The sequence below is a fragment of the Crassostrea angulata genome, chromosome 8 (genome assembly GCF_025612915.1).
Source record: "Crassostrea angulata isolate pt1a10 chromosome 8, ASM2561291v2, whole genome shotgun sequence".
NCBI lineage: Eukaryota > Metazoa > Mollusca > Bivalvia > Ostreida > Ostreidae > Magallana > Magallana angulata.
In genome coordinates this window covers 13,031,687-13,058,467 of record NC_069118.1, presented here as the reverse complement: position 1 = coordinate 13,058,467, position 26,781 = coordinate 13,031,687, and the positions used below count along the sequence as shown (strand labels likewise).

The window sequence follows — 26,781 nt, the reverse complement described above, 5'->3', positions numbered from 1 at the left end:
GGACTATCAGCGTATCCCCAGGGTGGGTCACTCATAACACTTACCTGTGTGCTCGACCCTAGATCATCACTTAATCTACAGGATCGTCAAGGCAAGGTAAGAAACAAAGAAGTGTAGTGAAGAAAAGGACAGATGCATGTACTATATATAACTTTGTAATGTTCCATGTGTGGTTTTGAAACTTACATGTAACTTAAGAGCTTTTATTGTAGGAAAATAGTCTATTTTTATTTAAAAGTTTTCGAAGACAAAGGTAGTGGATGATCATATGAAGGTTTATAAGACAAGCCATTCCTAAACATATATCTTTGAGGATCTAGATCTTTACGGAATACAAGAAAACAAACATAATCCTTAATTCCAAAAAAGTATTCCTTGTAGATATAGTTAGTAAGCTATCTCATCAACAGCAAACAGGCAAAAGATTAACTGTTTCACTGTAAGATTGAAATAAAAAATTAACACAACTATGCTGATACGTTCTTAAATTTTGTGAATAGTTTAAACAATTCGTTGTTCGTGAAATCACATGAAACTAACTGATGTTTTTCAGTGCATTTCTAGATTGTAAAACACCATCAATATCACTTTCTTTGTCACCTCTTAAAATCCGAGAAAGTATTGTTAGTTTGATTCAAACTTTACTTCTTATGAGTCTTTATGAGACATGTATTGTAAGTAAGAATTTTACATTAATATGAAGTTGCAAACAAATCATTGTGCGATGTTTTCAATAATTCAATCCCTAAGATTGGCCGGCGTTCTGTAACTCAGACAAAAAGAGCACAGACAATCACCTGTTGTACACTGATAAAACAGTTTTTGATCTTTAAAGAAAAAAATGCATACCATAAAAGTGTATGCAATCATTGTTTAAATTATTGAGCTTATTTTCAACAATTTTTAGTATCTACAGTTTTACTACAGTTTTACTTAGGAAAAATCTTTACAGACAATATAGAACTAGTAAGTAAATTTCGCCTTTGCGAATATTAATTAAAATATATATATATGATTTGAATTGCGCGTAGTTTAATATGAAGTCTGAAATACTTGAATGAATCAAAATTAAGTTAAACGTCATGCACTGCAAGCGCACTTAAAAATTACATTGCAATTTATTCTATAAAACATTAATGACACTGCAAACGTAAACAGAGAGAGTGTCTTTGATGTAATTGTTCTCATTAATTACTGGTGTATGTTCTATTAGGTTTCCACCTATTTATTATTGCAAAAATTACCAAAATGAAATTACATTGAAACTCAAAAGACGTGGAATAGAAAAAAACTATATTCCAATCTTTTTTCAGATGATCTTGGGAAACGGTAAGGCGTTGTTCGTATACCTTTTCACCCTTGTATGTTTGGCGAAGAAAAGTGTGGCCTTCCTCTGCAATAAGCATGCTTTGGTCTGTGAAACATCTCTAGAAATTACCAGTCAGTTGACGATGTTTCATGAAACAGAAAAAGCTGTTTTCCCAGAGAAAGGAAATTTATATCGTTATGATGTTACAAACACAACTACTGCCACACCAATAAATATTGAGGAGGTTATTACAGCAGATGGATGGGAAAAACAAAGAGTTGTAGTTGTAGCAAATGGAACTCTTCCGGGTCCAACCATCACTGCATATGAAGATCAAATGCTAGTGATACACGTCATAAACAGACTATATTCCGATACTGTATCGATGCACTGGCATGGACTACCTCAAAAAGAAACACCGTACATGGATGGGGTAAGTTTTGTGACCCAATGCCCGATAAACCCGGGACAGACGTTTACGTACAAATTCAGAGCCAGTCCAAAGGGAACTTATTGGTATCATTCTCACGCTGGGGCACAGAGGGCAAAGGGTCTGTATGGTTCCCTTATTATCAGAGAACGCAATCACCCTCCCATTGTTCGGGGTGTGTCAGAAGACTTCATCATGCAAGTTCAGGACTGGAATCATGACTATGACGTGGACCAGGCGTTTCTGTATTCCGATGCTGGGGTCTTCTTGAATAGACAAGAAATCAAACCTTCCATTGCATTAGATGGGTCCAAATTCAGCCTCTGGTACGCTCAATCCGCTTTAATAAACGGAAAGGGGAGATACTACTACGACCCAAACTCTGGAGCACATAACGAGGCACCGCTGGAGATTTTTGAGGTTGAGCAAAACAGAACTTATAGATTTCGATTGATAAATGCTGCTGCGATGTATCCATACAGAATATCCATCGACAACCATCCACTGACGGTTGTTGCTAGCGATGGATTTTATATAAAACCTTTAGAGGTAGAGTCAGTCATAGTACATCCTGGAGAGCGGTTCGACTTTCTCATTCACGCTAACGAAAGCATTACAAACTATATGATTAGAGGGCACACGTTAGAACGTAACAGACGGACTATTGCAGAAGCAGTGTTGCATTACAAAGGAGCAGAGGAAAAGTTTGTAAGGATAGATTCTAACAGACAAAAATGTCTTCAAACAAACAAATGTTTGGTATTGAATTGTCCATTTAGATTCTATCCAAATGAAGAGAATATTGAATGTATTACGATGGGAGAGGTCAGAAGCGATGTATCAAATAATTTTCCAAATGCTTCATTAAGTCACCTTCGGGAATACTTTCTTAATTTTGCATTCCCAGGACCAGAATATACCCCTGACTCAATAAACGGAGTGGAGTTCACTTTCCCCACTGTCTCAGCAATATCTCAACCAACAGACATATCAAACCAGTGTCATTACAAAGGTTGCGGGGAACAAAAGGTTTGCTCGTGTACACACAGCATTAATTTGAATTACAATGACGTAATTCATTTTGTGCTTTTAAATATGGGAAAAGGAAAGGGTTGGTCCCATCCAATTCATTTGCACGGGCATTCCTTTGAAGTTCTGAAAATGGGCTACGGGAACTACAACTCAACATCGGGTGAGTTTATTTCACAAAATGCAGACATTGACTGCCGAGGTGGCACCACACAAGAAAAAAGCTTTTGCAACAGTGCATCATGGAAAGATCCAACATGGAAACATGGGAACGTACCAGGTCTTAACGTTGTGGATCCACCTAAGAAGGACACAGTAATCGTTCCTAGCGGTGGTTATGTGGTGGTTAGAATCACGGCCGATAACCCTGGGTTGTGGCTCCTTCACTGCCATATCCAGCTTCATTCGGCTGACGGAATGTCCGTTCTTCTAAATGAATCTTTCTCCAGACTACCTCCCGTACCAGAAGGTTTTCCAAAATGTGGAAATTTTGAAAACAATGGTAACTATAGCAATGCATACAATGTAGTTCTTTGAAAAGTGGATTATTTTTATCAACAGTTTTGGGCGTTAATTATAAAAATCAGCGTTTAACTATAAATACACAGTAATATAAAAAGAATACGGTATCTGAGTTTTCTTCCAGGGACTCATTCGAAGAGAACAGAAAAAGAACAATATGACAAAGACTTTATAAAGGAAACAATAAGAAAAGAGAAAAGTAAGTCTCTCTCTCTCTCTCTCTCTCTCTCTCTCTCTCTCTCTCTCTCTCTGATGTAAAGACCTATCTTATTTTATTCATTTAAACAGATGACTGTCTTGATTCTATACACTACTGCTCAGAAATTAAAGATGTCTGTGTCAACGCCCACCTTAATGATGTTCGAAACACGGGATGTAGAAAGTTTTGTGGTCTCTGTTCAGGTATTTGCATGCAAAATCACCAGAGGCTTTCTAATGTTGCCCCTGTTTTTTAATATATATGCAGTATATTAATCAGTTCTTTGTTATTTTTTCAAGGTTCCGAACCCGTTGCTCTGCAAACTTACAAAAGTGTTATTCGCACTGATCCGTACCTGGTTCCTTGGCTTCAGAACGGCATTTGGAACTGAGAATCTGATATACGCCATACATTTTGTCACTCTGTATTATGCGTTGACAATTGATTATATATGATGAAACCTTTACTTTAAAGCAAATAAATTTGTATTATATGCCTCAGTCTTTTTAAAATCAAAATCTTAATCCAATACCTATTCCATCGGCACACACGTAAATACTTGCTTTGGTGATAAACAGGAATAATGGTAGTCTTCCCTATAACCATTTCTATGCCAGTGTTATAATAATTCTTATAGGATATCTCAGCTAGTTAGAATATCAGTAAGTTGTCTTCAAACCAGATACTTTAAGTAAGACTATAATGTTTCTTATAAAACATATCAGTAAGAATATCAGTTCTAATTAGAGATTTTTAAAGTAATAAGTTATATTTCTTATAAGATATCTTATAAGAAATATACCATTGAGAGTTGTCTTCTTACGATATCCCATTGAGTCATATTTCATATCAGATATCTGGGTGAGAATATCTATATATATATAACTACAATTTCAATCCAAATTTTTTTTCTTTTCATATGAATTTTTTACGTGCTACGTGCCTGTATTAAAAGCATAAGAGAGAGAGAGAGAGAGAGAGAGAGAGAGAGAGAGAGAGAGAGAGAGAGAGATTTTCAGTCTTTACTATACAATATGCATAAAGACACACCAAAAGAGCCCGGCTTTCAGTACTTTGATTGTGAATTTCGCGTGCCATAGTATAGTTATGAAGCATTCACTCCTTTTACACAATATTCAACAGGAAAACAATCTTATTAAAGCACAGACATCTATTACGCGATCGCATAGAGGAAAAAGAGGTATTTCCGGAATGGTTTATGGTGTAATTCTGAGTCTAAAATTTCTATTTCATTTGATCATGTGACTCAGATTGCAACTGAACATATACTTCCGTTCAAAATGTCTGCTGCCGCAATATTGGACCTTGGAAAAATACCTTCAAAAGTGAATCCAGAACTACAGTCTGAACGCGATTGTTCCAGTTTAACCCCATATATATCAGAAATAACTGCTATTGTCGATGGCGGTAGAAATAATACAGAGAAAAGACGGCAAATAGGTAAGATTCCGTATACCGGTTTACCTGTTTACGACGCTATCAGTGATCATAAATCATAGAAACGTCTGGCTTATCACGTATACATATCCAATAGCCAGTAGCCAGTACAGATTTGACATTGGATGGCTCTATATTTTGTTCTTTTTGCATTTGCAACTTTGTGCATTTCAACAAACTTGACTATTTAAGTCTTCAGTATAACGTTATCCATTCAAGTTATTTTAAAAGCTCTAAGAATAACTATTTAGAGGTCTATTTCAGTGAAACTTAACATTAAACCAGCTAATATATATCTCTGAAAGGACATACTAAATTGTATTATCACCATTACCGCATATCATGACATTGCATCACTGATTATGTAAAAAAAAAAATCAATTCATGTCATTTAAGGGGCCATCTTAAAATCCATTTGATATAAATCAAGTAGTTCGAGATAAATAGAACATCTATAATTGTGTGATTTTATGTTTGCTTTATTCAACTCATTATCATGATTATGTACAACATTTCAACTCATTGGATAGAGCAAATTTAAAACTACACAAAATAGATATCCTCTTTATATTGCAGAGAGAATTTTATTCAAGGATCCTCTGTTTAGAGACTGTGCCATTGACAGTGTTTATAAGCCACGCGATGAGATATATGCTAGAGGAGTAGAGAGGAGTGTTCGGTTATTTGCTCTAAAAGAGGAATACAACTGGACTGATGAAGAATTCGGCATTGCAGTCAAGTATGTTTGTGTTTGTTTTACACATTGAGGTATAGCTTGTTGAACTTTTGAAAAGTAAATTAATGGTCTGAAATTATTTTTTGACAAGCAGAGAGAGAGGGAGGGGGGAGGGAGAGAGAGAGAAAGAATATTATAGCTCCAGGTATCATAATTAATATTCAACTGATATTTTCTGCATGTCCAAATTTTGTGTTTCAATTCAAAACGTGTACCATTTTTATTTTTTGACTTTATAATTTGCAAGTTGTGATCAATGACTTTAAGTTCTATAACAATTAATGGTTTATAATACGCTTCCAAATAGGGTATTAATATCAAATACATTTAATATAAGTGAGCTATTTACATTTGAGATCAATCAGATGATACTGCAAATGAGCATAGTGCCAAATAAAAATCAGGATGTAGAAAATTTAAACTTTACAATGTGAAATATAATTGCAGTGTGATAAATCATCAGTATTCCCTAGGACTGCACACTGTAATGTTCATACCTGCCTTAGAGAGACTATCAACAGAACAACAAAAGGCAAAATGGCTTCATCTGGCCAGGAACTACCAGATTATTGGCACGTATGCCCAGACAGAGCTGGGGCATGGTAAGGCTTATGTCATACATATATTAACAAATAACATGAAATTTAATCCTCAGACTTGTTTGTGAATGTAAAATGCTCATGCTTCAGATTTTAAATGTTCAGTATATAATGGACTCTCTTCAGACATAATAAACATACACCAGACAATTTCGTACTTTGTTAATTTAACAGAGGATAAGTGACCTGGATGTAGACATTGTTTATATTCTGATCATCTGTATAATCATGGGATCCTCGTTTATGATGTATCCACAGGTACTAATCTGCAGGGACTGGAAACCATAGCAACTTATGATGCCACTACAGAAGAGTTTATTTTAAACACACCAACCGTTACATCCATTAAATGGTGGCCAGGAGCTTGTAAGTGTCACATATCCTGGCCAGGTTATGATTAATCATGATTTACTTATGTGATATTCAATAAGGGTCTTGATTGAACTATCCTCGATATTTATGTACACTAAAATACAGGTATGAGTTTGATACAGATAGGCTAAGACTAAATCTTCAATTCTGAACAGTTGCCAGTACTACAGTTTTACATGCATTTATTTCATTCAATCATACAGTTTTAATTATCAATCAGAAAACTAAAATTAACAAAAAAGGCTTGTAGGAAAAAAATGTTTGAATTAAGTAATTTTTATTGCATAAATACTTAGATCTAGAAAAAAATTTTTAGCAGACGATATCACAATACTCCAGATGATAACACAATACTCTAGCGCTTTCACCTATACTACATGAATGTTTAAAACATACATATATAACCAACATGTATTTGTAGATATACATGTATCATATGCACATATGTTACATGTATAATCATAAAAAGTTTCAAATGTAGAATTTCCTAATGTTTGCAAAGTAATACCTTTAGTTACTACAAACAATGTATGTAGTTGATTTTGGTGTTCTATTTTCCTTTTCAGTGGGAAAGTCTGTGAACTATGCCATCATTTTAGCTACTTTAATCATTGATGGTAAAAAGCATGGCATGCACCCTTTTCTAACCCCATTAAGAAGCACAAAGGATCACAAACCACTGCCAGGTCAGAAAAAAAGCCAAACCTTTTATACATTATATGCAATGGGGGAGGGAGTGTCAAGTGTGTTATGATAATGCAGTTACAATCCAAATTTAATTTGTAAACAAGAGAAACATATTAAGATAAAACACTCTTATATGTGTAGCAATAATTGAATTTTTATACCCCCGCAAACGAAGTTTAGGGGGGTACATTGGTTTCACCCTGTCCGTCTGTCCGTCTGTCTGTCTGTCCGTCTGTCCGTCTGTCTGTCTGTCTGTCTGTCCGTCTGTCCGTCTGTCTGTAGACGCAACTTTGTCCCCCCTATAGAATTTTTTATTACTGCATGGAACAGTTTGAAAATTTGTACATATGTTGAACACCATCTGAAGATGTGCACCTGCAATTTTTTTTAAGATCAGACAAGATTTAATGATTTTATGACATTTTTCATTTTCCTTACTCTATATATTGTACACTAATGTTGAAAAGTAAGGGAGGTAATCCTTACAGATTTTATTAATTAATTAATAGAAAACACTCTAAAATATATTTATATAAATACATCCAGATGGAGTTTTTTGTCTTTATGTCTTAATTAATAAAAAAAAATTATTTTTTTTAAGTATTCTATCAACTGACAATGCAAAGTTTTTGTTTGTCAATGATAAATTCTTAGGAGCTAATGAGAACATCAAAGACAAGTGTGGCTGAATTCATTTGTCCCAAGGGAGCCATTATCTGAGCCATGGTTCAGATGGAGCATGTGTTTAGGGGAAATTGATAATCTGTAAAATGGGTGATGGTTTTGGGGCTATTTTAAAACTGTTTCATGTAAACCAAAAGGTCTATCATTATAAGGAAATAAATAATATAATTATTAATAAAGAAGTTAAACTATTTTTAGAGGTTGTTTAAATATATTTGTCAAGTAAATTGATGAAGTGACCCTATTGGGCATTAATTTAAATGAAATTCAAAATTACTGATATGATTGTAGTGTTTTGGCAATTTAAAATTGTTAGTAATATTAAATTTTCTTTTTTACATATTTTTACATAGTATGGTAATTATGGTAATGTTTTGGGAGTTTATTAAATTTAACAAGCTCATCAAAGAAAATCATAGTCCTATGGGATCAATTTTCTGATATGGAGTTCAATTGTGCCATAGGAGAAAGTGAGGAAAATTTGAAACAACTAATTGCATCTGTCAAGACTCTTATAAGAAAGATATTGAAAGTTTTATCAACAGAAGAGCATTGCTTGGCTACCGGTATTTCTATTCACTGCAAAGGGAGGGGTTTTTGTCATTTTGTTGGTTTTTCTTTAAATCAATTAAATTAAAAAAATATATCATCAAATACATACATTTGTAAATGTATTACTGTTATAGATATGTATTTACAGTGAAATTCTGACAATTTTGATTTTTCTTTGTTAACTATTTTTTTTTTTTTTACAATTCTAGAATTTTATTTTTTATGTGTTCCAAACCTTAATTATTATTCAATTCAATTATTTGTCCCATTTGAAATTAGCCTAGCGGGGGTATTAGTCCCATTAGGACAGTTCTAGTTTTTTTTTTTTTTTTTTTAGGAATTGTGACTACATGAAATTTTGAAATAAGATATACAATAATATTGATGCACCTCATACCCAAATCATATGATAAGTTTGTAAAATTTATTGAATATTATAGGTGTAAAAGTTGGAGATATTGGACCAAAACTTACATTTAATACCGTTGACAATGGTTACTTAATCCTGAATAATGTACGAATTCCAAGGGAGAATATGCTGATGAAAAATGCTCAGGTGAATTAGCTTAAAACTCACATAGTTATTTAAACTTGAAAACACGTGAGATTTACTGCATTTATATGCTAGATAAATATATCTATCTTAATAAAATATCATAATGTTGTTAAAGAAAAAAGTATCAATTGTGTCTTTAGCACAAGTTGAAAATAACATTCATGTATTTGCATGTAGAAAGTAATTTACAGTGGTCCCTAAAAAATCCATTGATTCATTTCCTCTGTCCTTTTTTCACCAAAATGATTATGACCATATTTATTTTTTGTACCATGATGATATACTTAATCTGATTTTACACAAAACTCTTTTTCACAAAAATTTATGTAACTGTATTCATATGTATATTCACAGTAGAAAAAAAAATGCATTTAAACATGTTAAATACCTGGTAGATATGGACCTATATACCTATATGTACATTACATACATACATGTACAAATATATGTACTTATATTTACTTAATAAATACATATATTACTTATGTTGTGAAGGTTAGCAGAGAAGGCCATTTTACATCCAGAGGCCCTAGCAAGGCAAACTACTCTGCCATGATCTTGGTGAGGGTCACTATTGTAAACTGGTGCTCCGTGATTCTCAGTAATTCTTCTACAATAATTGTTCGGTACTCTGCTGTTCGAAGACAGTCTACATTAGATTCAAGGTAAGCCATTAATTTCTCATGATTCTTCTACAAGTACATTTAAGTATCTATAAGAATTCTCGCATGAATCTGACATGTAGATCTACTAAGGTCGTGAATCATGGTGCATGTGAGCATATGTTTAAGTTAATAATAACATGCAAAGTTGCATTTCTTAGGCATTCCACAAAATTCTTGTTAACTGTATGGAATAAGAGAGAGAGAGAGAGAGAGAGAGAGAGAGAGAGAGAGAGAGTTGCATATTTAGTCTTTAGATGTATTCATAGTACATAGTGTAATAATTTGATTCTAACTGTTACAAATATGTGTCATAGCAGTGAAAAGGAGAGCAAGATCTTGGACTACCAGACCCAGCAGTACAAAGTGTTTCCTAGTCTTGCCACAGCCTACGCTTTATTCTTTGTCTCTAAAACCCTCAAGAATAGGTACTTAAAAACCTATGCAGAGATAATGAAGGGAAACTTTAAAAATCTTCCTGAGGTATAGTATTGTGTAAATGTATTGCTTTATTTACATGTATGGTGCTTTATTTTTGATTCAAGTGATTTTGAATAATAAATCAAAGTGATTCTTCTAGTAAAGTAAAGAATGTTTTTGCTTGAATGTTTGAGTTATGCCACCTAGTTTATTAGTTTAGCTAAAAAAAAAAGCATGGTTAGGAAAATCTTTAAATGGCTGAGTTTTTTTTTTGTAGATCCATTGTCAGTCGGCTGGCATGAAGGCCCTGTCAGCCGAGATGACGGTCGAGCTGTTGGAGATCAGCAGACAGGCCTGTGGGGGACACGGTTACCTGGCCGCTTCAGCCCTGGGGGACGCAGTAGCATCGGCCAAGGCCCTGGTGACTGTGGAAGGGGAGAACACTGTGCTCTACCTGCAGGTCGCCAGGTGTGTAATGTGAAAAAAGAGGTGTTTAAAAAACACAGACTGTGTAATTTACACACTGTATAAATTTTGGCATGGAAGGTATTGTGTACTAGTCTTAAAAATCTTAAAAGAAACCTAGCACTGTATAGCAATGAAGGGGTGGAGGATACTATAGATTCTTTTTAAAGGAAAATAATTTAATTCTGGTTGTAAAACCTTTTTTGATTGGCAGAAAAAGTTCATCTACAGTCGCACCAGCTTATACAGCCACCTTTAACCTGTGGCCACTCCCCATGAGCGTCCAGTTTCAATCCTGCCTGTTTAGTTTTTCACTATATTTTGACTCATTTAGGCGACCACCTGTTTAATGCTACCAACGGCCAGTGTTTTTAGTTCCTGTGCTTTTAACTTGCCTGTTTTCAATTGTCTGTTTTTTTTACATGATTTCTGCTGTGACACGTGACTTTGTGTCAAAAAAAGCCAACCTTAAACAGCAGATAATGAGGTGATGACCAATAATTGTGTGTAATTTGTGCTAGGATTGAATAAGATAACCCAATTCAATACAAAGTTATCAAATGGTCAGTCTCGCGCTTAACATGTATGTTAGCCCTACTGCCAGTATTGTTCATTTTATAATGAATTCTGAGTAGAAATCTGGCATTGTGAATAAATTTATATGAATGGAAAGTAGGAAGAGCCTCTTCCGAGGAGGTCTTCTCATATAAAAAAGAAGGCCATGGTTATAGAGGTTAGTAAACAAGGAGTGTCCTCAGTACAAACCTGGAATAAGAGGCCACCTGTTTTAAGTGGCCAGTTTGTCATTCTCTAAAAACAGGTGCGACTGTATTTCATGTAACATAACTTGCCTATGTAACAATTGTGTAACACAGATAGAAATTAAATTCCTTTATTACTTAGAATGGCAAGAAATATCCTCTAGGGGTTTTAAAATCTCTACATTATTTTTCCAACAGTTGTGAACAATTACAAAATGAAATTATGTTGTGATTTTATACTTGAATTTGTATTAGTATTTGATACAAAGTGGCAGATATTTATAGGTGAAGAGGAACCCAAGGTAAATAAGAAATCAACCGTACCTGGTAATTGTGAGAGGAAATGCTATTTTTGAGACTTGTTCATGATCAATTTAATGGAGTGTTATTCAGAATTAATGTGAAAGGTTCTGACTTGAGAGTTATATAATCTGTAGTAGCCCATTTTGAATTTACAGTTAATTTTAAGAATTTGATGTGCAAAATGAAATGAGATATGGAGAAGTCATATTACGTTTTGCATGGTAAATACATAATGGAAACATGATAATTACTTACTATGTATAGGTACTTGATGAAGAGGTTTGCTGCAGCTGTTAGCGGAGAGAGATTGTCTGGTACCACAGAATACCTGTGTATGGACCCCATAAAATACACCTGTCCCATCAACTCACCTGGAGACTGTATGAATGTGTCTTTGTTATGCCAGGTGTACAGGTTCCGAGCCTACAGGTAAGTACCATAGATAAGATTTCTATAATTTACATGTTACTGATCACCCAGGGAGACTTAAACTTGTATACCCTTGTTACCCCTCTGCTGCTGAACAATAACTGAAATTTTTATTATATATTGTTTATAATTATCTTAATTACATGAGTCATGTAAAAAAATGCTTGCTGTCAAATCATCTGACTCCTTTACATAGAAAGAACATTTTTGTAAAAGTTAAAACTCGTTGAAATTCAGTGAAACAGTGTCATTGTAAACATCATGCCTATTTTATTACTTAACATAATACACGTAGAGGACTTTCGGTGACTTGTCACACATTTATTTTGAATTTTTAGGATGATTTCAAAAGCTGCTAGGATGCTCCAAAGAGATATAGAAGGGGGAAAAAAGCAACATGAGGCCATGAATGACAACCTGGTTCAACTTGTCCGAGCAGCAAGGGTCAGTAACAAGAGAGAATATACACTGCCAGAAACAACTGGGTTTTTTTCATAACATATCTTGACCTTACCTGTTAAAGCTTGAAAAAATACATAAGGACTTACATATAGAATTGCATTACCTTGTACCTAATCCTAAACTTATTGAGAAGTTCCATGATCACTTATGATTTGTCAGTCATAGTGTTGGTGACATAGTGTTTGTGACAGATCACATGCCAGTGGGAACGTTGCATTAGGTGAAGAGAAGTTAGTTTTAAGAGTGTTATTTTTTTTCAAAACTTGCAGACTTACATATACCTGTTATACTGAATGATGAACAGTTAATTTTTTTACCCTTAGTCTAGTGTTATTTTATGGCTTACACTTACAGGCTCACCTGTTATAGTGTATGGTGGTTGTTTATAATGACTGTTAATTTAATACACTAGTGTTATTCTCTGGTACACACAGGCTCACCTGTTATACTGTATAGTGGTTGATAACAGATAACAACAACTGTTAATTTAATACACTAGTGTTATTCTCTGGTACACACTTGCAGGCTCACCTGTTATACTGTATGGTGGTTGATTACAACAACTGTTAATTTAATACACTAGTGTTATTCTATGGTACACACAGGCTCACCTGTTATATTGTATGGTGGTTGATTACAACAACAGTTAATTTAATACACAGTCATGTTAATTTCTGGTACACACTTACAGGCTCACCTGTTATACTGTATGATGGTTGATTACAAGGAAGGCATGAATCAACTTCAGATCAGTGTTCCTGTTTCCAAAGCTTTAAACAATCTGCTTGTCTTCTTCACTGTGTTCAACATTGTTAAGAATGCTGGAGATTTTCTTGAGGTGAGACTAACAATATCCTTTTGATTCCTGTATAACTATATAGCTCTACACCATATTATACTCTGTGTATGAATTATGGAGACACAGTGAAGTCTGTTGGTTGTTTATGTATGTGTGATTGGGTTTTGCCAACTGACAATTAGATATGATTTTACATTGTTATATTTTATAAACAGAAGAGTATTATAACAGCTGATTGTAAATAGACCAAGATAAGTCAAAAATGGATAATAAAAAAAGGCAAAAATAAAATTGGATATACCCATATGAACTTTGGTCATAAATGTCTAAAAGTCTTTATTCAATTTCATGTGTATAAAGTTTGCTCATTCTGTATTTTTACCATTATTACGATAATGATGTATATTTTCTAAATTTTTATCCAACCAAAGACTGAGTCCATTGGATTGCCACAGATGGAATGGCTGAAAGAAACAGAAGTCAAGATGCTGGCAGAAATCAGGTGAGATGAACCAATTACATGTACTAAATAATTCTTAAATATCTTAGACATGTTGCTTAGTAACTCTACATGTGTAAAACATATTTTGTTTGGTTTAGCAAATTTCTCCTTTTCTGAGCCCTGCTACTCACAGACATTCTCTCTCTCTCTCTCTCTTGTAATCTTTCTTTTAGATTTAAGAGTACCTGTATTATTCAAAAATTTCTTTACATTTCAGACCAGATGCAGTCTCCCTTGTAGATGCCTTTGATATACATGACAACACACATGGTTCGGTGCTTGGCTGTTACGATGGAAATGTTTACGAGAGAATGCTAAAATCAACACAAAATGAACCTCTTAACCAACCTGATGTAAGTACCGTATTTTCAGCAAAATTACCAATATAAACAGCCTCAATGAATAATTGTATTCTAATATTTCACTATATTGTTTTTTTTTTTCTTCAATTGTACTGGATGTTGTATATTTATTTGCATTCACATGAACAGATATGATAGACATTGTATTAGTACAGCTTTTATAAGTGTCGATCCACTTTGCAAAAATGATGAAAGAATTCAGTTACCTCAATACATTGCACACCTGGAAACAAAGGGAAAAAAATTTACAAGTATTCTGAATAATGTTACTCTGCAAGGTATTATTAAGTATATAAATTTTTGCAGGTTCATTATTCCTTTCACCAGCACCTGAAGCCATTTCTAGAAAGGAACAAAACCTCAAAACTGTAAAAAGTGCCCCATAACAATATATTACAGTCAAATAAGTTTTTAATTGCTTGGAGCAATTTTGAGAACATTTGAAGCCACAAAATGTGAAATCATGGACTTCTAGAAGATAAATGTATTTTTAATGCTGAGAATTACATAAACTTGACTTGACCAAAAAAATATATATATTGTATTTTTTGATACAAAATACATGTATATTATACGTTAAGCATAATTTGATAATATATTTTGCTTGTGAATTACTGTAGGACTGATTTTTGTTCCCATTGTATTGTTTTTCGATGAATCTGATTTAACTGCTTATTATAGTTAGTATAAAGATTTTTATTGAAATGTTTGATTAGAAAATTTCCTGTAATGCCATGAGAGACTTAACAAGATCTTAATACATGTACCTTATATCTGTGATAGTGACCACTGGTTGTGTTTTAGGTTGTTGTTTTCTGATTTTGTTGACATGATTTATTATTTGTGTATTAAAGGTTGTTGAGTATTCACTACAATGTATTGCATAGTTATATTTGTTAATGTAATTGTCATTTGTGTATCAAAGGTTGTTGAGTACTCACTACAAAGTACTACACGATTATATTATTTTGATTTTAGTATTAAGTTGGCATATTTATTTTATTTGAATGGCAGTATAGTATAGATTACATTACACATGACAATCACTGTAACAAACAAATTGTTGAATTGTTTCACTTTGGTTTTTTTTAATTCTTTGATATTGGAAATGAAATACTGGTATATAAAAAGACATTTGTAATCATTAAATAAAGTAATTCTTGATTGATTTAACTCATAAATTTTAATGGTAAAATTGAAATTATCACATGAGTTGTGTGCTTTTACACTTTGAATGCGCTATGCGCATTTTAGGTGTTAAATAAACGCCATATTTGCGTTCCAAATGTCAATGACGCAAAAGAAACGCTGTAAACGAGTTGTCATAAGCTAGGAGGAAGTTAAACGTGTATATATAAGTTACTTCTGTGTTTACAATACTTCATTTTCTATTAGTATAGAAATATCTGTACGTTTTCAAAGTATGGTTCCTATAAATTGATCGTTCCATGCTTGAAGAAGAAAAATCACATGTTTCTTGTCTAAAACGTAATAAGACGAGGCTTTTACCCGAAGGCAGCACATATAATGACAAAGGAATGTTGAAGCAGTTATACTGTAGATTTATCATTTTATTTGAGTTCTTGATTCTGCGATTCAAGCGTTTTGCTTCAAATCGCCGATTTTTTTTTTATCATAGTTTCATTTAGTTTTCATCTGTCCAGAAAATAAAATAAAAATCTTAAAAGCCGCGGGATGCGCTACTCACGATTTTACGCACATATTTATTCCTCGCTTTTAATTAGGAATCGACAGTAAACACAATACAAGAAAAAAACTCTTTAATTTCTTCAATCATACGGGAATACATATATTTACATTTTGTACCTTATCCAACTTATTGATTAATAATTTAAGACAATTTGTTGCATTTGAACATATCTTCAATTCTTGTAATGGTTTTAAATACTAGTATTACAATTGCCTAATGCTTTCACAATTGTAACATGTATTTAGGGGAGGGTTTATTATAATGTATAGACTTTGCTTGTTGCCCAATCCTGTTTTGACACATCAATGAAATGTGTTAAAATTAAATCAATCTTTATACAGATGTATTTTCATAAGACCCAAAATTGTTGAAATATATTTTATAGTTTTAGTACTGAGAGGTAAGAGCCCTCTCTCGAATTTTAGGGTCAACATCAGAGGGATGAATTTTGACCTTGGCGACTTCGTGACCGTTTTCTGAAATTTCTTGATCACTTTCTTGTTGTTGTCTTTGGGCCTCTGAATGAATAGTCTTTTCATCCTTTTTCATTTTTGCCTTCTCTATTTCTTGAACTCTTTGCACTCCTGAAACTTCCACAACCTCTGGTTTCCGGGGACGCTTTTTAGGAACATCAGGCTTGTCTCTAACGTTTTCCAATTCCAGCTTTTCGTGGTTTTTATCAGGCTGTCCAATCCCTTTAATCGGTTTTCTTGGACCCATCGGAAGAAGCATATCGTCTTGCTTTCTGTTTCTATCCATTCCTTTTACATCTGGAGCTGTTGCTGCTCTCTGTCGTACTTTAGAGTGTTGCGGTCTGTCATCTTTGAGTTGTTTTTTAGGAACACCAGACCTTTGGTCGTCTCCATCGTTTACCAATTCCGACGACTCTTGGTGGTTTTTATCAGGCTGTCCAATCCCTTTAATCGGTTTTCTTGGACCCATCAGAAGAAGCATATCGTCTTGCTTTCTGTTTCTATCCATTCCTTTTACATCTGGAGCTGTTTCTGCTCTCTGTCGTACTTTAGAGCGTTGTGGTCTGTCGTCTTTGAGTTGTTCTTTCCCAACGTCTGGTGGAATTACATGAATACCCCCACCGGATTGTTTGCCTTTCACGTTTAGTCTTTGCTCATTTAAAACTGCTGTTTGATCATCTTCTTTAAGAGATATTTCGTAAAAGGTATTATTTGTTTCATCCGGGCTCTTGTCGATAAGTTTGCCCCTGTTTTTAGCATCTCTCTGTGCTTTACCTTCCATTCTACCGTCTATCCTGACTGGACGTCCTGTGTTTTGAACGTTATGCTGCTTTGCTTGGTATTTGTCTGGCGCCTGACTACCACCATACGAGTCATCTGGCATCTGTTGGGCTTTATCATAACGTTCGACCATCTTCCGGTTTCTTCTGTCCTCCTCCTTCTTCTGTTCCTCTTGTAACTTCCGGTCTCTTTCCTGTCGTTGTTTATTTCTGTTTTGTTGACCTGCCTCTCTGAGCCTGCGCACTCTTGCGGCCTCTTCTCGTTGCTGTTGCCACACCTCTCCCTGTTCCTCGATTCTCTTTTGCTTTTGATGTTCCTCAATCTCCCGTGTATATTTATCCCTGAAATTATTTCTAGCACGGATCTTGACGGCCGTCTCTTCCGGGGATTGGGAAGTACCGATTCCGGAGCTATAACACATGGAGAAATCATAGAGAGTTTATCATACATGTATAAAATAAAAAAAAATATCTTGCTTTTTTTTGCGTGTCGCACATTTTGCCCAAAAAAGAGAGAAATCTAAATAGGTAGACTTTTCTTTTAGAGTATGCCATTTTTTACGATTTGCGATATTTTTAATAGTTGTAAATTGAACTGAAAACAATTTTGTGGTAAATTTTTTGCGACTTGGAATAAACGTTTTTTTTATTATCGCGTAAAATCTCAGGATATAAAATTTGCTGCTTTTAAAGTGTTTCAATACAAATTACAATAGTGCAACTCATTACGTTTTATAATTATTTTTTTTTTTACAATTACTACATGGGCTTCCGTTTAACTTGTTAAGTCATCTCAACTTCAACTTACAAATTAGCTAAAAATGTAACAAAATTATAATTAAACGATAAACGATATTTTAATTTGTATTGATGTTTATCATATATTTATAAATAAAAAATGGTGTTTAACCTGCGTCCAGCTTCTTTATCATTTTAACAAGCAAAGCATGTACCAAGAGTTGTGTGTATCTAATGTTACTAGTATACGTCATACGCAGGCGTTTACCCTACTCCTGTAGTTACTTTCTTAATTCGGTTTTCACCCGCCATCAAACTTTCGATCTCGCCCCTTACTCAATACATTATCATAAAATATCTTAAAAGTATCGTATACACTTTTTAAACAATAGAGTTATGATATCTTGTTTTTGGATGAAATTACCTTGCGGTAGCTTATGAAAAATTTGCCCCGAGGATTATATATAAACCGTGATTATATTGTTGTATGAAATTGTTTATACGCCAGAATATTATTTCCTGCGCTCAAACAAAAGCATGAAATAGAGCTATAAAACTATTATTTAACACGCTAGCTATAACAACCTTTATCTAAAAAATATTCTAAGCTTTACGCATTTTTTAAAATTGTGCTATACTTACCAACAAGCGCCCATACTTATTCTATAAATGTCTCTTATGGTATTTTTTTTTTTAAATTTCCTACAAGTTTCCTTTCGACATTTCACCAAATGCACGGAGTATCTTGTTATTTTGACTGTTCACATTTAATATGCTTGTATCCGGTGGGATAGTTTGCATGTTCATTTTGATACATGAAGTTAGTAAAACATGTAGAAACACATTGTTCTAGGGAATAATGATGTTAGCCTTATAAAACTACGATAGAGGCGATATTAAACAAATGACTAGCCTTCATTGCATAAATGAAAATAGAAAATACATAATTAACGTTAAAATAGCTTTTAATTGATAAGTATAAAAGCATTTTCCTTGACAGCGCATATTTATAAAATGAGATTAAACTTGAAAAACCGTTTAAAAGCTGTAAAACTAATATCGAAATCAACGAGACGTTACTGTCAGCTTCGTTCAAGCAAATACGAGATGACGCTGGAATTCGGTAGATATTCCAGGAGTAAATCTCAAAATGCTATCTTTCGGCCAATCCTTAAAACACACCGGCACATCTCTCAAGCACTTTAATTGCATATTTTCCCTCTCCTTCGTTCTTCATGACAAATTACTACGAGTCTGGCGCGCTCTGTTGTTAATTGTTGAAAATTCTCTATGACAAACAAAGCTGCCAGATGATGCAATCGCTATTACATAACTACAGATTCGTTTTTCTTCTTTTTATCGTAGGAGGAACATACATGCGTACACATAAATCATTTTACATCTCTGTTGAGTTGCAGTCATTAAGAGCTATCGAGTAAAAGTTAAAAAAACCCAAGAGATATAGAAAATGGAGAACTGTTGTATTCTTCGATTGTTCATTCTTGTGTCCTTGGGATCTTCAATGACCTTGGCCTGCGGTAAATGTGACCCCGATGTTCCCTGTCCACCTCTACCCTCCAAAAATTGTGACGTGGTACAAAGACCTTGTCATTGTTGCAGAGAATGCGCACGCAGACTAGGGGATCATTGTTCTTGGGCTACCGCAAGGTAATATCATATTGAAATAAATGACCGAGTAAAAAGTTGTTATATATTTTCAATTCGGTGTATATGGTGCTATAAAGATGTTTCAAGTTATTGTAACGAGTTAGGAGCGAAATTAATAGTTTGATAGCGGATACGAAAACTGAAGGCAGGTGGGTAACTGAAGATGTATTTATGTTTTTGCTGTACAACTTTTAGCAACAGTTTTTCAACTGATACTCTGTAAAGCCTTGTAAATTTCTTCCCCCCTCCAAATTAATAAAAATAAATAATATTATGTTTCGCAACCGGGAGGGGGGGGGGGGGGGTTGTAGGGGAGGAGGAGGAATGGGATGATTGTTTTCTCTCGGGCATCGACTATTCTAGTGGCTATCGTCTAATATAACTACCTATTCAACAAAATTAATATAATCTTCAATTTGAGCATTACAGATACTTGCTTTTTTAAAATGTTAAAGCGACGGAGTCTGAATTCTGAGCCTTGCAATCGTCTTCACCTTAATGACACTGAGCCAAAAATATATTTACTAGACAGGATAAACAAATGCATGCATAATCAAAACCGACATTGTGTTGCTTTTCATGGGTGATAAAAATAATGATGGAGATAATAAAACATGCAATCCGGCATAGATGATGCATTTTGTTTACATACACTTTTGATGTCATTTTGAAACAACGTGCAGATCCTACAACCTTTCATTTAATGAATCATAGTTCAAGCATTTGTATGCAAAGAATAAACGGAGTAAGGGAAACAATACAATAACTAATTGTTCATCCATGATATTTAAAAAATATTAGGTTTTTAAAAATAAATTCTGGATGAATACGATAATACGAAAGACGAGTAGGGCCACTTAAAAAATATTTTTTTATGTGGCCCTATTCGTCTTTCGTACGATTATGAATTATAATGAAATACGTAAAAACTGGCCTCTTGGAAAGGACTAAACAGTGAATTAAAATGCATAAATATATGTATGATCGTTTGAATTAATGAAAGAATAATTGAATCAATCAATCAAATAACCAATCAATCATTTCCTGACAGGTGCGCCTCGGGACTGATGTGTGTAAATGATGACGGTGAGGCTTTGGTCAAAGTTCCAAGGTTTCTGACGTATTTCAAAGGGACCTGTCAATTCGTGTAAGATATGTAGTATATGTATCATATAAATGAACTGATTTTAAATTTAAAAAATAACCCAATGATTATAGATAATTTAATTTGATATTCATAACAAAAAAAAATTGTCACAGATAATATACTACCAGGCAAACCATGCCATTCTGTTTCTCCTGTATTTGCAAAATTATTGAAAGCAACCTTAGTGATAGTTGAAATAAGTAAACGTTTGAAGAGACATACTAGTATAAATACATCTACTCACTTTTTAACAAAAAGAGAACTGTTTCCTTTGGTTGTTTATACTTAATAAGAATGCAGCGATACCCAATCGCTATAGCCTCAAGGGACGTTAGAACCATTAATTTTAATAAAACATTTTACAGTTTATATTAACACATCTCCTTAACTTCTATCGGATGAATTATTCATTTATTGGATTCAAAGTACCTGAATATTCATATAAGCAATCAGAATGTTATATGGACAAAAAAACCAAATTGAATGTGACCAATACATGCCTTTTGTTTGCTTTTTAAACTTGCCAAACAATTTAATCGATTTCTTAACGAGGCTGGGGGGTGGCTGCCATATTAAAGCGTTTTTATCTCTACACAAAAAAGATTTTCACTTTAATGTTCTATAACTCTTACGTCGTAGTGAAATTATTTTTGTAAAAAATGGATATGATGGTACTGAAGCATTATTTAAAGAGTCAATTGATGGTAACCAAGGGATACAAGATGCCAAAAAATCATTTTAGCTGTTTTTCAGCACCTTTTTTACTATTCAAAGGGAGGTAACTTGTAAAACTCCAAATATTTTGTTCAAATATTTTCTTTCTTTTTATTTTTTTTTAATTTCACCATCAAAATTCTTTTTTAATGCTCAATCTTTATTACATATGTAATGATTATTATCATGTTAAAATTTGGAAATAATTTTGTGGCTACTTTGTTTTTCTTTAATATTTGCATTTGTGTGTCAAATATATTTTTTGGTAAAAATTGTAAAATTTTTCTTTATAACAAATAATGTTGAGTTTTTGTTATTGTGCTTATTTTTAATGATGTTATTGGTATCTTTTTTTTTTGGCCTTTAATAATTTTTCATATATTTTTCATTTTTTTTCTTACATAATGTGCAATTGTTTCAGATGCAAGAAATGATAAAATTAACGATGATTGTGATGTGGTCTTTCACATTAAAATGTAAATTAAGAGTATATGAGACATTTCTGCAAATTTGGTGAAATTTGGAAACAATTTTTTTGGACCCCCCAGCCTCCTTAAAGTTCATGAAGAAATATATTTCAAAAAGACACAATTTAACATTATCGACATTTTTTTATTATTTGTAATTAAGCAATGAGCTGTAAACAAGAAATCAACCATTTGCCTTTTATCCGCCGCTTATAATAACATTTAGAGGAATCACATCACTGCAACTTACGGATCAAAATTGCAGAAAAAAGAAGGCTGTCAGTTAATTGATAGCCCAAAATTGCTGCATTTAGCCACAAAAAAAAAGATGTTTCGACTTTGTTTTCCTTACAACGATTCATCGACTAAGAAAATATTAGTTAAGGATTGTTGTGACCTAGCGATGGTGTGTTCTCCGAACGCCTACTCCTCAATTAAAAATAATAATTGGTCAAGGCAATTATGGGGCCCTCTAAGGGGACACAGGTAGACTTTACCTGTATATACTTTGGGGCACAGGTAGACTTTACCTGTATATACTTTGGGGTACAGGTAGACGACATTATCTTATTTTTAATTAAAAAAAAATAAATAAAAGGATGCAATAAATAGTGCTATATAACCTAAATGTTTCAGTGAAATAAAATAATCATTAAATATTATTTAAAAAAAAATAAATATCTTTCTTCATTTTTAAAATTTACATCTTAACAAAATAAAAATAAAACATTATATCTTAAGGTATAAATTAAAATCAGAGATTTTAAAGGATGATTATCTAAATTATGACTGAGATAAAATTATGATAAAAAATCACTTTCTTCAACAAATTTGTCCAAGCTGTGAATAAATGAACGACATAAGCTTCAATAAAGTCATAAAACCAAGTAATTGAACATCATTATGGTAAAAAAAATCACTTTGATATTTTTTAAAATATTAATTTTAAAATCAATTACTGTAAAGATGTTGAACTGAACTCATCCAAGCTGTAAATAAATGATGTTAAACTGAACTCATCCAAGCCGTAAATATATGAGGTTAAACTGAAGTCATCCAAGCTGTAAATAAATGACGTGAAACTGAACTCATCCAAGCTGTAAATAAATGACGTGAAACTGAACTCATCCAAGCTGTAAATAAATTATGTTAAACTGAACTCATCCACGCTGTAAATAAATGAACACAAGCTGCAGAATTGTATAAATATAAGGAAAGAATCCAGACATCATCACTTTTCACTCACAATGGCAAATGCACAGATCAACGTTAAGTTCATCACCAACAGAAGAGGGGGACGTAATCTCGCATTCAATGGCTACATTTACCGGGTAAATCGAAGGACGGACAACAAGATCTTCTGGAGGTGCACTACATCTGGATGTTCCGCCAGTATCTCAACAGAGAATGACATCCCCACAGGTTTTGGACGACAGCAACACACCCATGCAGCGGACCACACTGAAGTTGTCGCCAAACAAATTATGACAGCCATCTCCAGAAGATGTACAGATGAAGTTAGGCCCATCCCCTCCATTTTCAGCGAAGAACTCAACAAACTCCGAGACAACGAATGGGACGACACCAGCAGAGAGCTCATCGAGAGGCTGCCAACTTTCAACACCGCCAGGTCATCACTCTACAGAGCCCGCAGGAAACAGACACCACCACTTCCAAAGACTACAGCAGACATCAGACTGGAGGGGAAATGGACAGAGACAGAGACGGGTCAACAATTCCTTCTACTAGATGACATCTTCCAGAACAACAGGATACTTGCGTTTGCGACAACAGACAACCTTCAAGACCTTGCTGCCTCCGAGACCTTCTTCTGCGATGGAACATTCTACACCTGACCCAGCCTGTTCTACCAGATCTTCACCATCCACATCATGACTGACGACCAGATGACGCCTGTTGTGTATGCCCTTCTTCCAGGAAAGAACCAAGCCATGTACACAAGACTCTTCACTCTCCTTTCCGACAAGATGAACGACCTCGGTCTGCAGTTCTCTCCCACCAGTGCCCTTGCCGACTTCGAAACTGCAGTACACAACTCCATCAGAGACGTTTTCCCCGGAATCACCACCAAAGGATGTTTCTTCCATTTTACACAGGCTGTTTGGCGCAAGGCACAGATCACAGGTTTACAGATCCCCTACAGAGAAGATGACAACGTGAAGAAACTGATAAGAAGAGCAGCCGTCCTACCCCTAGTTCCTCTAGACAGCATCGAAGACGTGTGGTTCCAAGCCCTGGAAGACCGCGATGAAGCCGACCTGACGGAAGTGACAGAGACCTTTACAGACTATGTGACAGAACAGTGGGTGAATGGTGACAGACTTCTTTGGAATCACTTCGGAACCAATGGACCACGGACCAATAACAACCTAGAAGCATGGCATGGGAAGCTGAAGAGGATGGCATTACACGCGCACCCAAACATCTACACTGTCATCAAGATATTCAAGGACATCCAGAACAGCAAAGAAATTCTTCAAATCCAGAAACAAGCAGGAGGAACCATTCGTCAACCGACAAAGAAGTACGCGACCATCAAGAGGAGACTGCAGACCCTGAAGGAGCGATACCAAGACGGGATCATCGACCTTATGACCTACGCAGATTCAGCATCGGAACTTCTTCATTTAGGACATTGACATAGTGACAGTGAAAGTGAAAGGACATTAAGACAGACTCCGTGCCCAAATTACTTTGTAAATATTGTATATATACTGGTATGAATTATACTTTTAAAACTTTATGTCATTTTGAATTGTTATTTATTTTTAGACAACCATGTATTTATGAGTGTTTTAAAACAGTGCTATGTGTCCAAAAAAAGACAATTGTGTATAAAATGTAATGCAATTTTAAAACATTATTTTATTTTTTTAAATGATATGTAGTGCTAATAAATTAAATAAATATATTAAAATTTAGTCAATGTTTTCTTTTTATTTATGCAATAATTTTAATTATAACGACATTCAAAAATGACAAACTGTTATATTATATTATTTTTCATTCAAGGAATCACTGGTAGACTTTACCTCACAGGTAAAGTCTACCTGTGCCCCTTAAGAAGGCCTCATAATTGCCCAGTTTAATTGTATAATGATAATTGGGCAGTAGGCGTTCGGAGAATCAGCCCTAGCGATAGTCAAGTATTCGAATACCTGTACTCCATAGTTTCAAACAATTTACTCATTTTAAAGGTGGTTTGTTTAATTACTGATATGGAATATTAAGTGAAAATATTCCTTTATATGTATTCCGGACACAATCTAATTACATTGCTTCTCTTTCAGAGTCATTCAGCCGATTGTTGTGGAGAATACTGATGTCATTGAGAGAAGGCAACGCATCTAACACTGTCATCATGGAATATAGCCCACGATGAAATATAGTCCACCATCAAATATAGTCAACTAGGAAATATAGTCCATCATCAAATATAGTCCACTATGAAATATTGTCCACCATCAAATGTAATAATGAGAAGATATACATGCATATACCTATCAATAATACAATTGCTAGATTAGATGAGTGAAAGCCATATGATACCAATTTGGAAATCGTGACAGTGTTAGCAATAATGCAGTTTCTGTGATTGTTCTGTCTTTTTACAAGAAGTGTATGTCTAAACTGTATATATAACACGAAATTACGGTTGTAAATATCATTTTTATATACTTGATTTCTCCATAATAGAATAAGCATTCTAAGATTAATAATTATACACAATGTTATAAAAAATCAACATGCAAACATCTTCTAAGGACCCTGTTTTTAGGTTTCAAGGAATGTGTCTATACGCTGAATGCATATTATTTGATTATAGGCTCATTTTCATAAGAAAATTATTTTAAAAACACTTTAAAGTGCATGGGCACTTTTGAAATTAATTTTTGCTTGCCTACTCTAATGTAAAACCAAGAAAACAGAGGATCTTGCTCAATATAATGTATAGAACAAATTACGCCCTTCCATTGCGAGTGCAGCACATCAAAAGGCAGACAACTTTAACAGCAAAAATGTAAAGTAACTACGAAATTATAACTCTTCTGTGCTCATTGTACAGAGGGTCCTTAATTGATTTAAGTGAAAATACCACAATAGAATTTACTTGATTATTACTTTTGATGGAAGCATTGGAAGCAACACAACAAATTACGATCTACAATGTTCTTTCATTTACTGGGAGAATAAGACAAAATGTTTTATGTCAGATTTTTGGATTAATGGCGTGAATTCGTCTCATTATATTTGCGTGTATTTGATGCACTGTTTTATAATTGATTATTATCATGACGTACGTATTGTCTGTGGCTGCTTTATACAGAAAATGACAGTATATTTTTGATCTAAACTTTAAAAGTTTGTTGAAAACGATATAACTACTTTAAAGATGCAGGTCTGGTAATGTAGTGTATATAATATGATCAATATGTTGAGAATTCTAAATTTCCGTTTAGAAAATTTTTGATAAAAGTAAAATTCTGATTTCTTTATATTTGTTTATATCCTTTTTATTTCAACAGCAAAGACAAAATTCTCTCTCGCTCTCTCTCTCTCTCTCTCTCTCTCTCTCTCCATACATACATACTGTGATACATATATAATGTTTTGATTTCTAAATTTACGTTTAGAAAAGTTTGGATAAAGATAAAGATTGGTTTGTTTTGTCACCAGCAAAAACAGAATCATTTGTTTCGAATTATAAAGCTTAAATTTATATTTTTTATCTTACATTTTCTGGAAATAAAAAGATTACACTGAA

The 26,781-nt window shown here is 33.9% G+C and overlaps 6 protein-coding genes across 8 annotated transcripts; 5 read left to right on the top strand and 1 right to left on the bottom strand.

The window, feature by feature from the left end:
* Positions 1–4,007, top strand: LOC128157832 (uncharacterized). The gene is made up of 5 exons (XM_052820489.1): positions 1–96; positions 1,314–3,270; positions 3,415–3,489; positions 3,579–3,692; positions 3,789–4,007. The coding sequence occupies exons 2-5, from the start codon at positions 1,314–1,316 to the stop codon at positions 3,878–3,880; spliced, it is 2,238 nt and encodes a 745-aa protein (XP_052676449.1). The 5' UTR covers positions 1–96; the 3' UTR covers positions 3,881–4,007.
* Positions 4,008–4,779: 772 nt separating this feature from the next.
* On the top strand, positions 4,780–15,471 carry LOC128157835 (peroxisomal acyl-coenzyme A oxidase 1-like). Of its 3 annotated transcripts, none has more exons than XM_052820493.1 (15): positions 4,780–4,950; positions 5,524–5,686; positions 6,131–6,285; positions 6,541–6,648; positions 7,221–7,340; positions 9,018–9,133; positions 9,629–9,798; positions 10,116–10,278; positions 10,493–10,683; positions 12,009–12,173; positions 12,512–12,617; positions 13,327–13,473; positions 13,866–13,936; positions 14,154–14,289; positions 14,605–15,471. In XM_052820493.1, exons 1-15 carry the CDS (start codon positions 4,791–4,793, stop codon positions 14,668–14,670), a joined length of 2,037 nt encoding a protein of 678 aa, XP_052676453.1. In that variant the 5' UTR covers positions 4,780–4,790; the 3' UTR covers positions 14,671–15,471. The 3 variants fall into 3 exon arrangements, with proteins under 3 accessions (XP_052676453.1, XP_052676452.1, XP_052676455.1); XM_052820492.1 differs by having other exon boundaries at positions 10,113–10,278; XM_052820495.1 differs by lacking the exons at positions 13,327–13,473; positions 13,866–13,936; positions 14,154–14,289; positions 14,605–15,471 and adding an exon at positions 13,161–13,220 and having other exon boundaries at positions 10,113–10,278.
* A 129-nt stretch (positions 15,472–15,600) lies between these two features.
* LOC128157839 (RNA-binding protein 25-like) lies at positions 15,601–18,160 on the bottom strand. Its single transcript, XM_052820497.1, has one exon. It carries the CDS (start codon positions 17,681–17,683, stop codon positions 16,397–16,399), a length of 1,287 nt encoding a protein of 428 aa, XP_052676457.1. The 5' UTR covers positions 17,684–18,160; the 3' UTR covers positions 15,601–16,396.
* A 1,212-nt stretch (positions 18,161–19,372) lies between these two features.
* Positions 19,373–26,512, top strand: LOC128157851 (perlustrin-like protein). Its single transcript, XM_052820510.1, has 3 exons — positions 19,373–19,667; positions 20,719–20,814; positions 25,307–26,512. Exons 1-3 carry the CDS (start codon positions 19,468–19,470, stop codon positions 25,365–25,367), a joined length of 357 nt encoding a protein of 118 aa, XP_052676470.1. The 5' UTR covers positions 19,373–19,467; the 3' UTR covers positions 25,368–26,512.
* Positions 23,180–24,871, top strand: LOC128157845 (uncharacterized). Its single transcript, XM_052820504.1, has one exon. It carries the CDS (start codon positions 23,888–23,890, stop codon positions 24,653–24,655), a length of 768 nt encoding a protein of 255 aa, XP_052676464.1. The 5' UTR covers positions 23,180–23,887; the 3' UTR covers positions 24,656–24,871.
* On the top strand, positions 23,243–23,851 carry LOC128157848 (uncharacterized). Its single transcript, XM_052820507.1, has one exon. It carries the CDS (start codon positions 23,243–23,245, stop codon positions 23,849–23,851), a length of 609 nt encoding a protein of 202 aa, XP_052676467.1.
* Positions 26,513–26,781: the final 269 nt, after the last annotated feature.

Coding starts and splice junctions, on each gene's coding strand:
- LOC128157832 (XM_052820489.1), top strand. CDS start 1,314: ATGATCTTGGGAAACGGTAAGGCGTTGTTCGTATACCTTTTCACCCTT. Junction 3,271..3,414: donor TGGAAATTTTGAAAACAATG/GTAACTATAGCA, acceptor GTTTTCTTCCAG/GGACTCATTCGAAGAGAACA. Junction 3,490..3,578: donor AACAATAAGAAAAGAGAAAA/GTAAGTCTCTCT, acceptor TCATTTAAACAG/ATGACTGTCTTGATTCTATA.
- LOC128157835 (XM_052820492.1), top strand. CDS start 4,791: ATGTCTGCTGCCGCAATATTGGACCTTGGAAAAATACCTTCAAAAGTG. Junction 9,799..10,112: donor CAGTCTACATTAGATTCAAG/GTAAGCCATTAA, acceptor TATGTGTCATAG/CAGTGAAAAGGAGAGCAAGA. Junction 13,474..13,865: donor ATGCTGGAGATTTTCTTGAG/GTGAGACTAACA, acceptor ATCCAACCAAAG/ACTGAGTCCATTGGATTGCC.
- LOC128157839 (XM_052820497.1), bottom strand. CDS start 17,683: ATGTGTTATAGCTCCGGAATCGGTACTTCCCAATCCCCGGAAGAGACG.
- LOC128157851 (XM_052820510.1), top strand. CDS start 19,468: ATGGAGAACTGTTGTATTCTTCGATTGTTCATTCTTGTGTCCTTGGGA. Junction 19,668..20,718: donor TGTTCTTGGGCTACCGCAAG/GTAATATCATAT, acceptor ATTTCCTGACAG/GTGCGCCTCGGGACTGATGT. Junction 20,815..25,306: donor AAAGGGACCTGTCAATTCGT/GTAAGATATGTA, acceptor CTTCTCTTTCAG/AGTCATTCAGCCGATTGTTG.
- LOC128157848 (XM_052820507.1), top strand. CDS start 23,243: ATGGCAAATGCACAGATCAACGTTAAGTTCATCACCAACAGAAGAGGG.
- LOC128157845 (XM_052820504.1), top strand. CDS start 23,888: ATGACTGACGACCAGATGACGCCTGTTGTGTATGCCCTTCTTCCAGGA.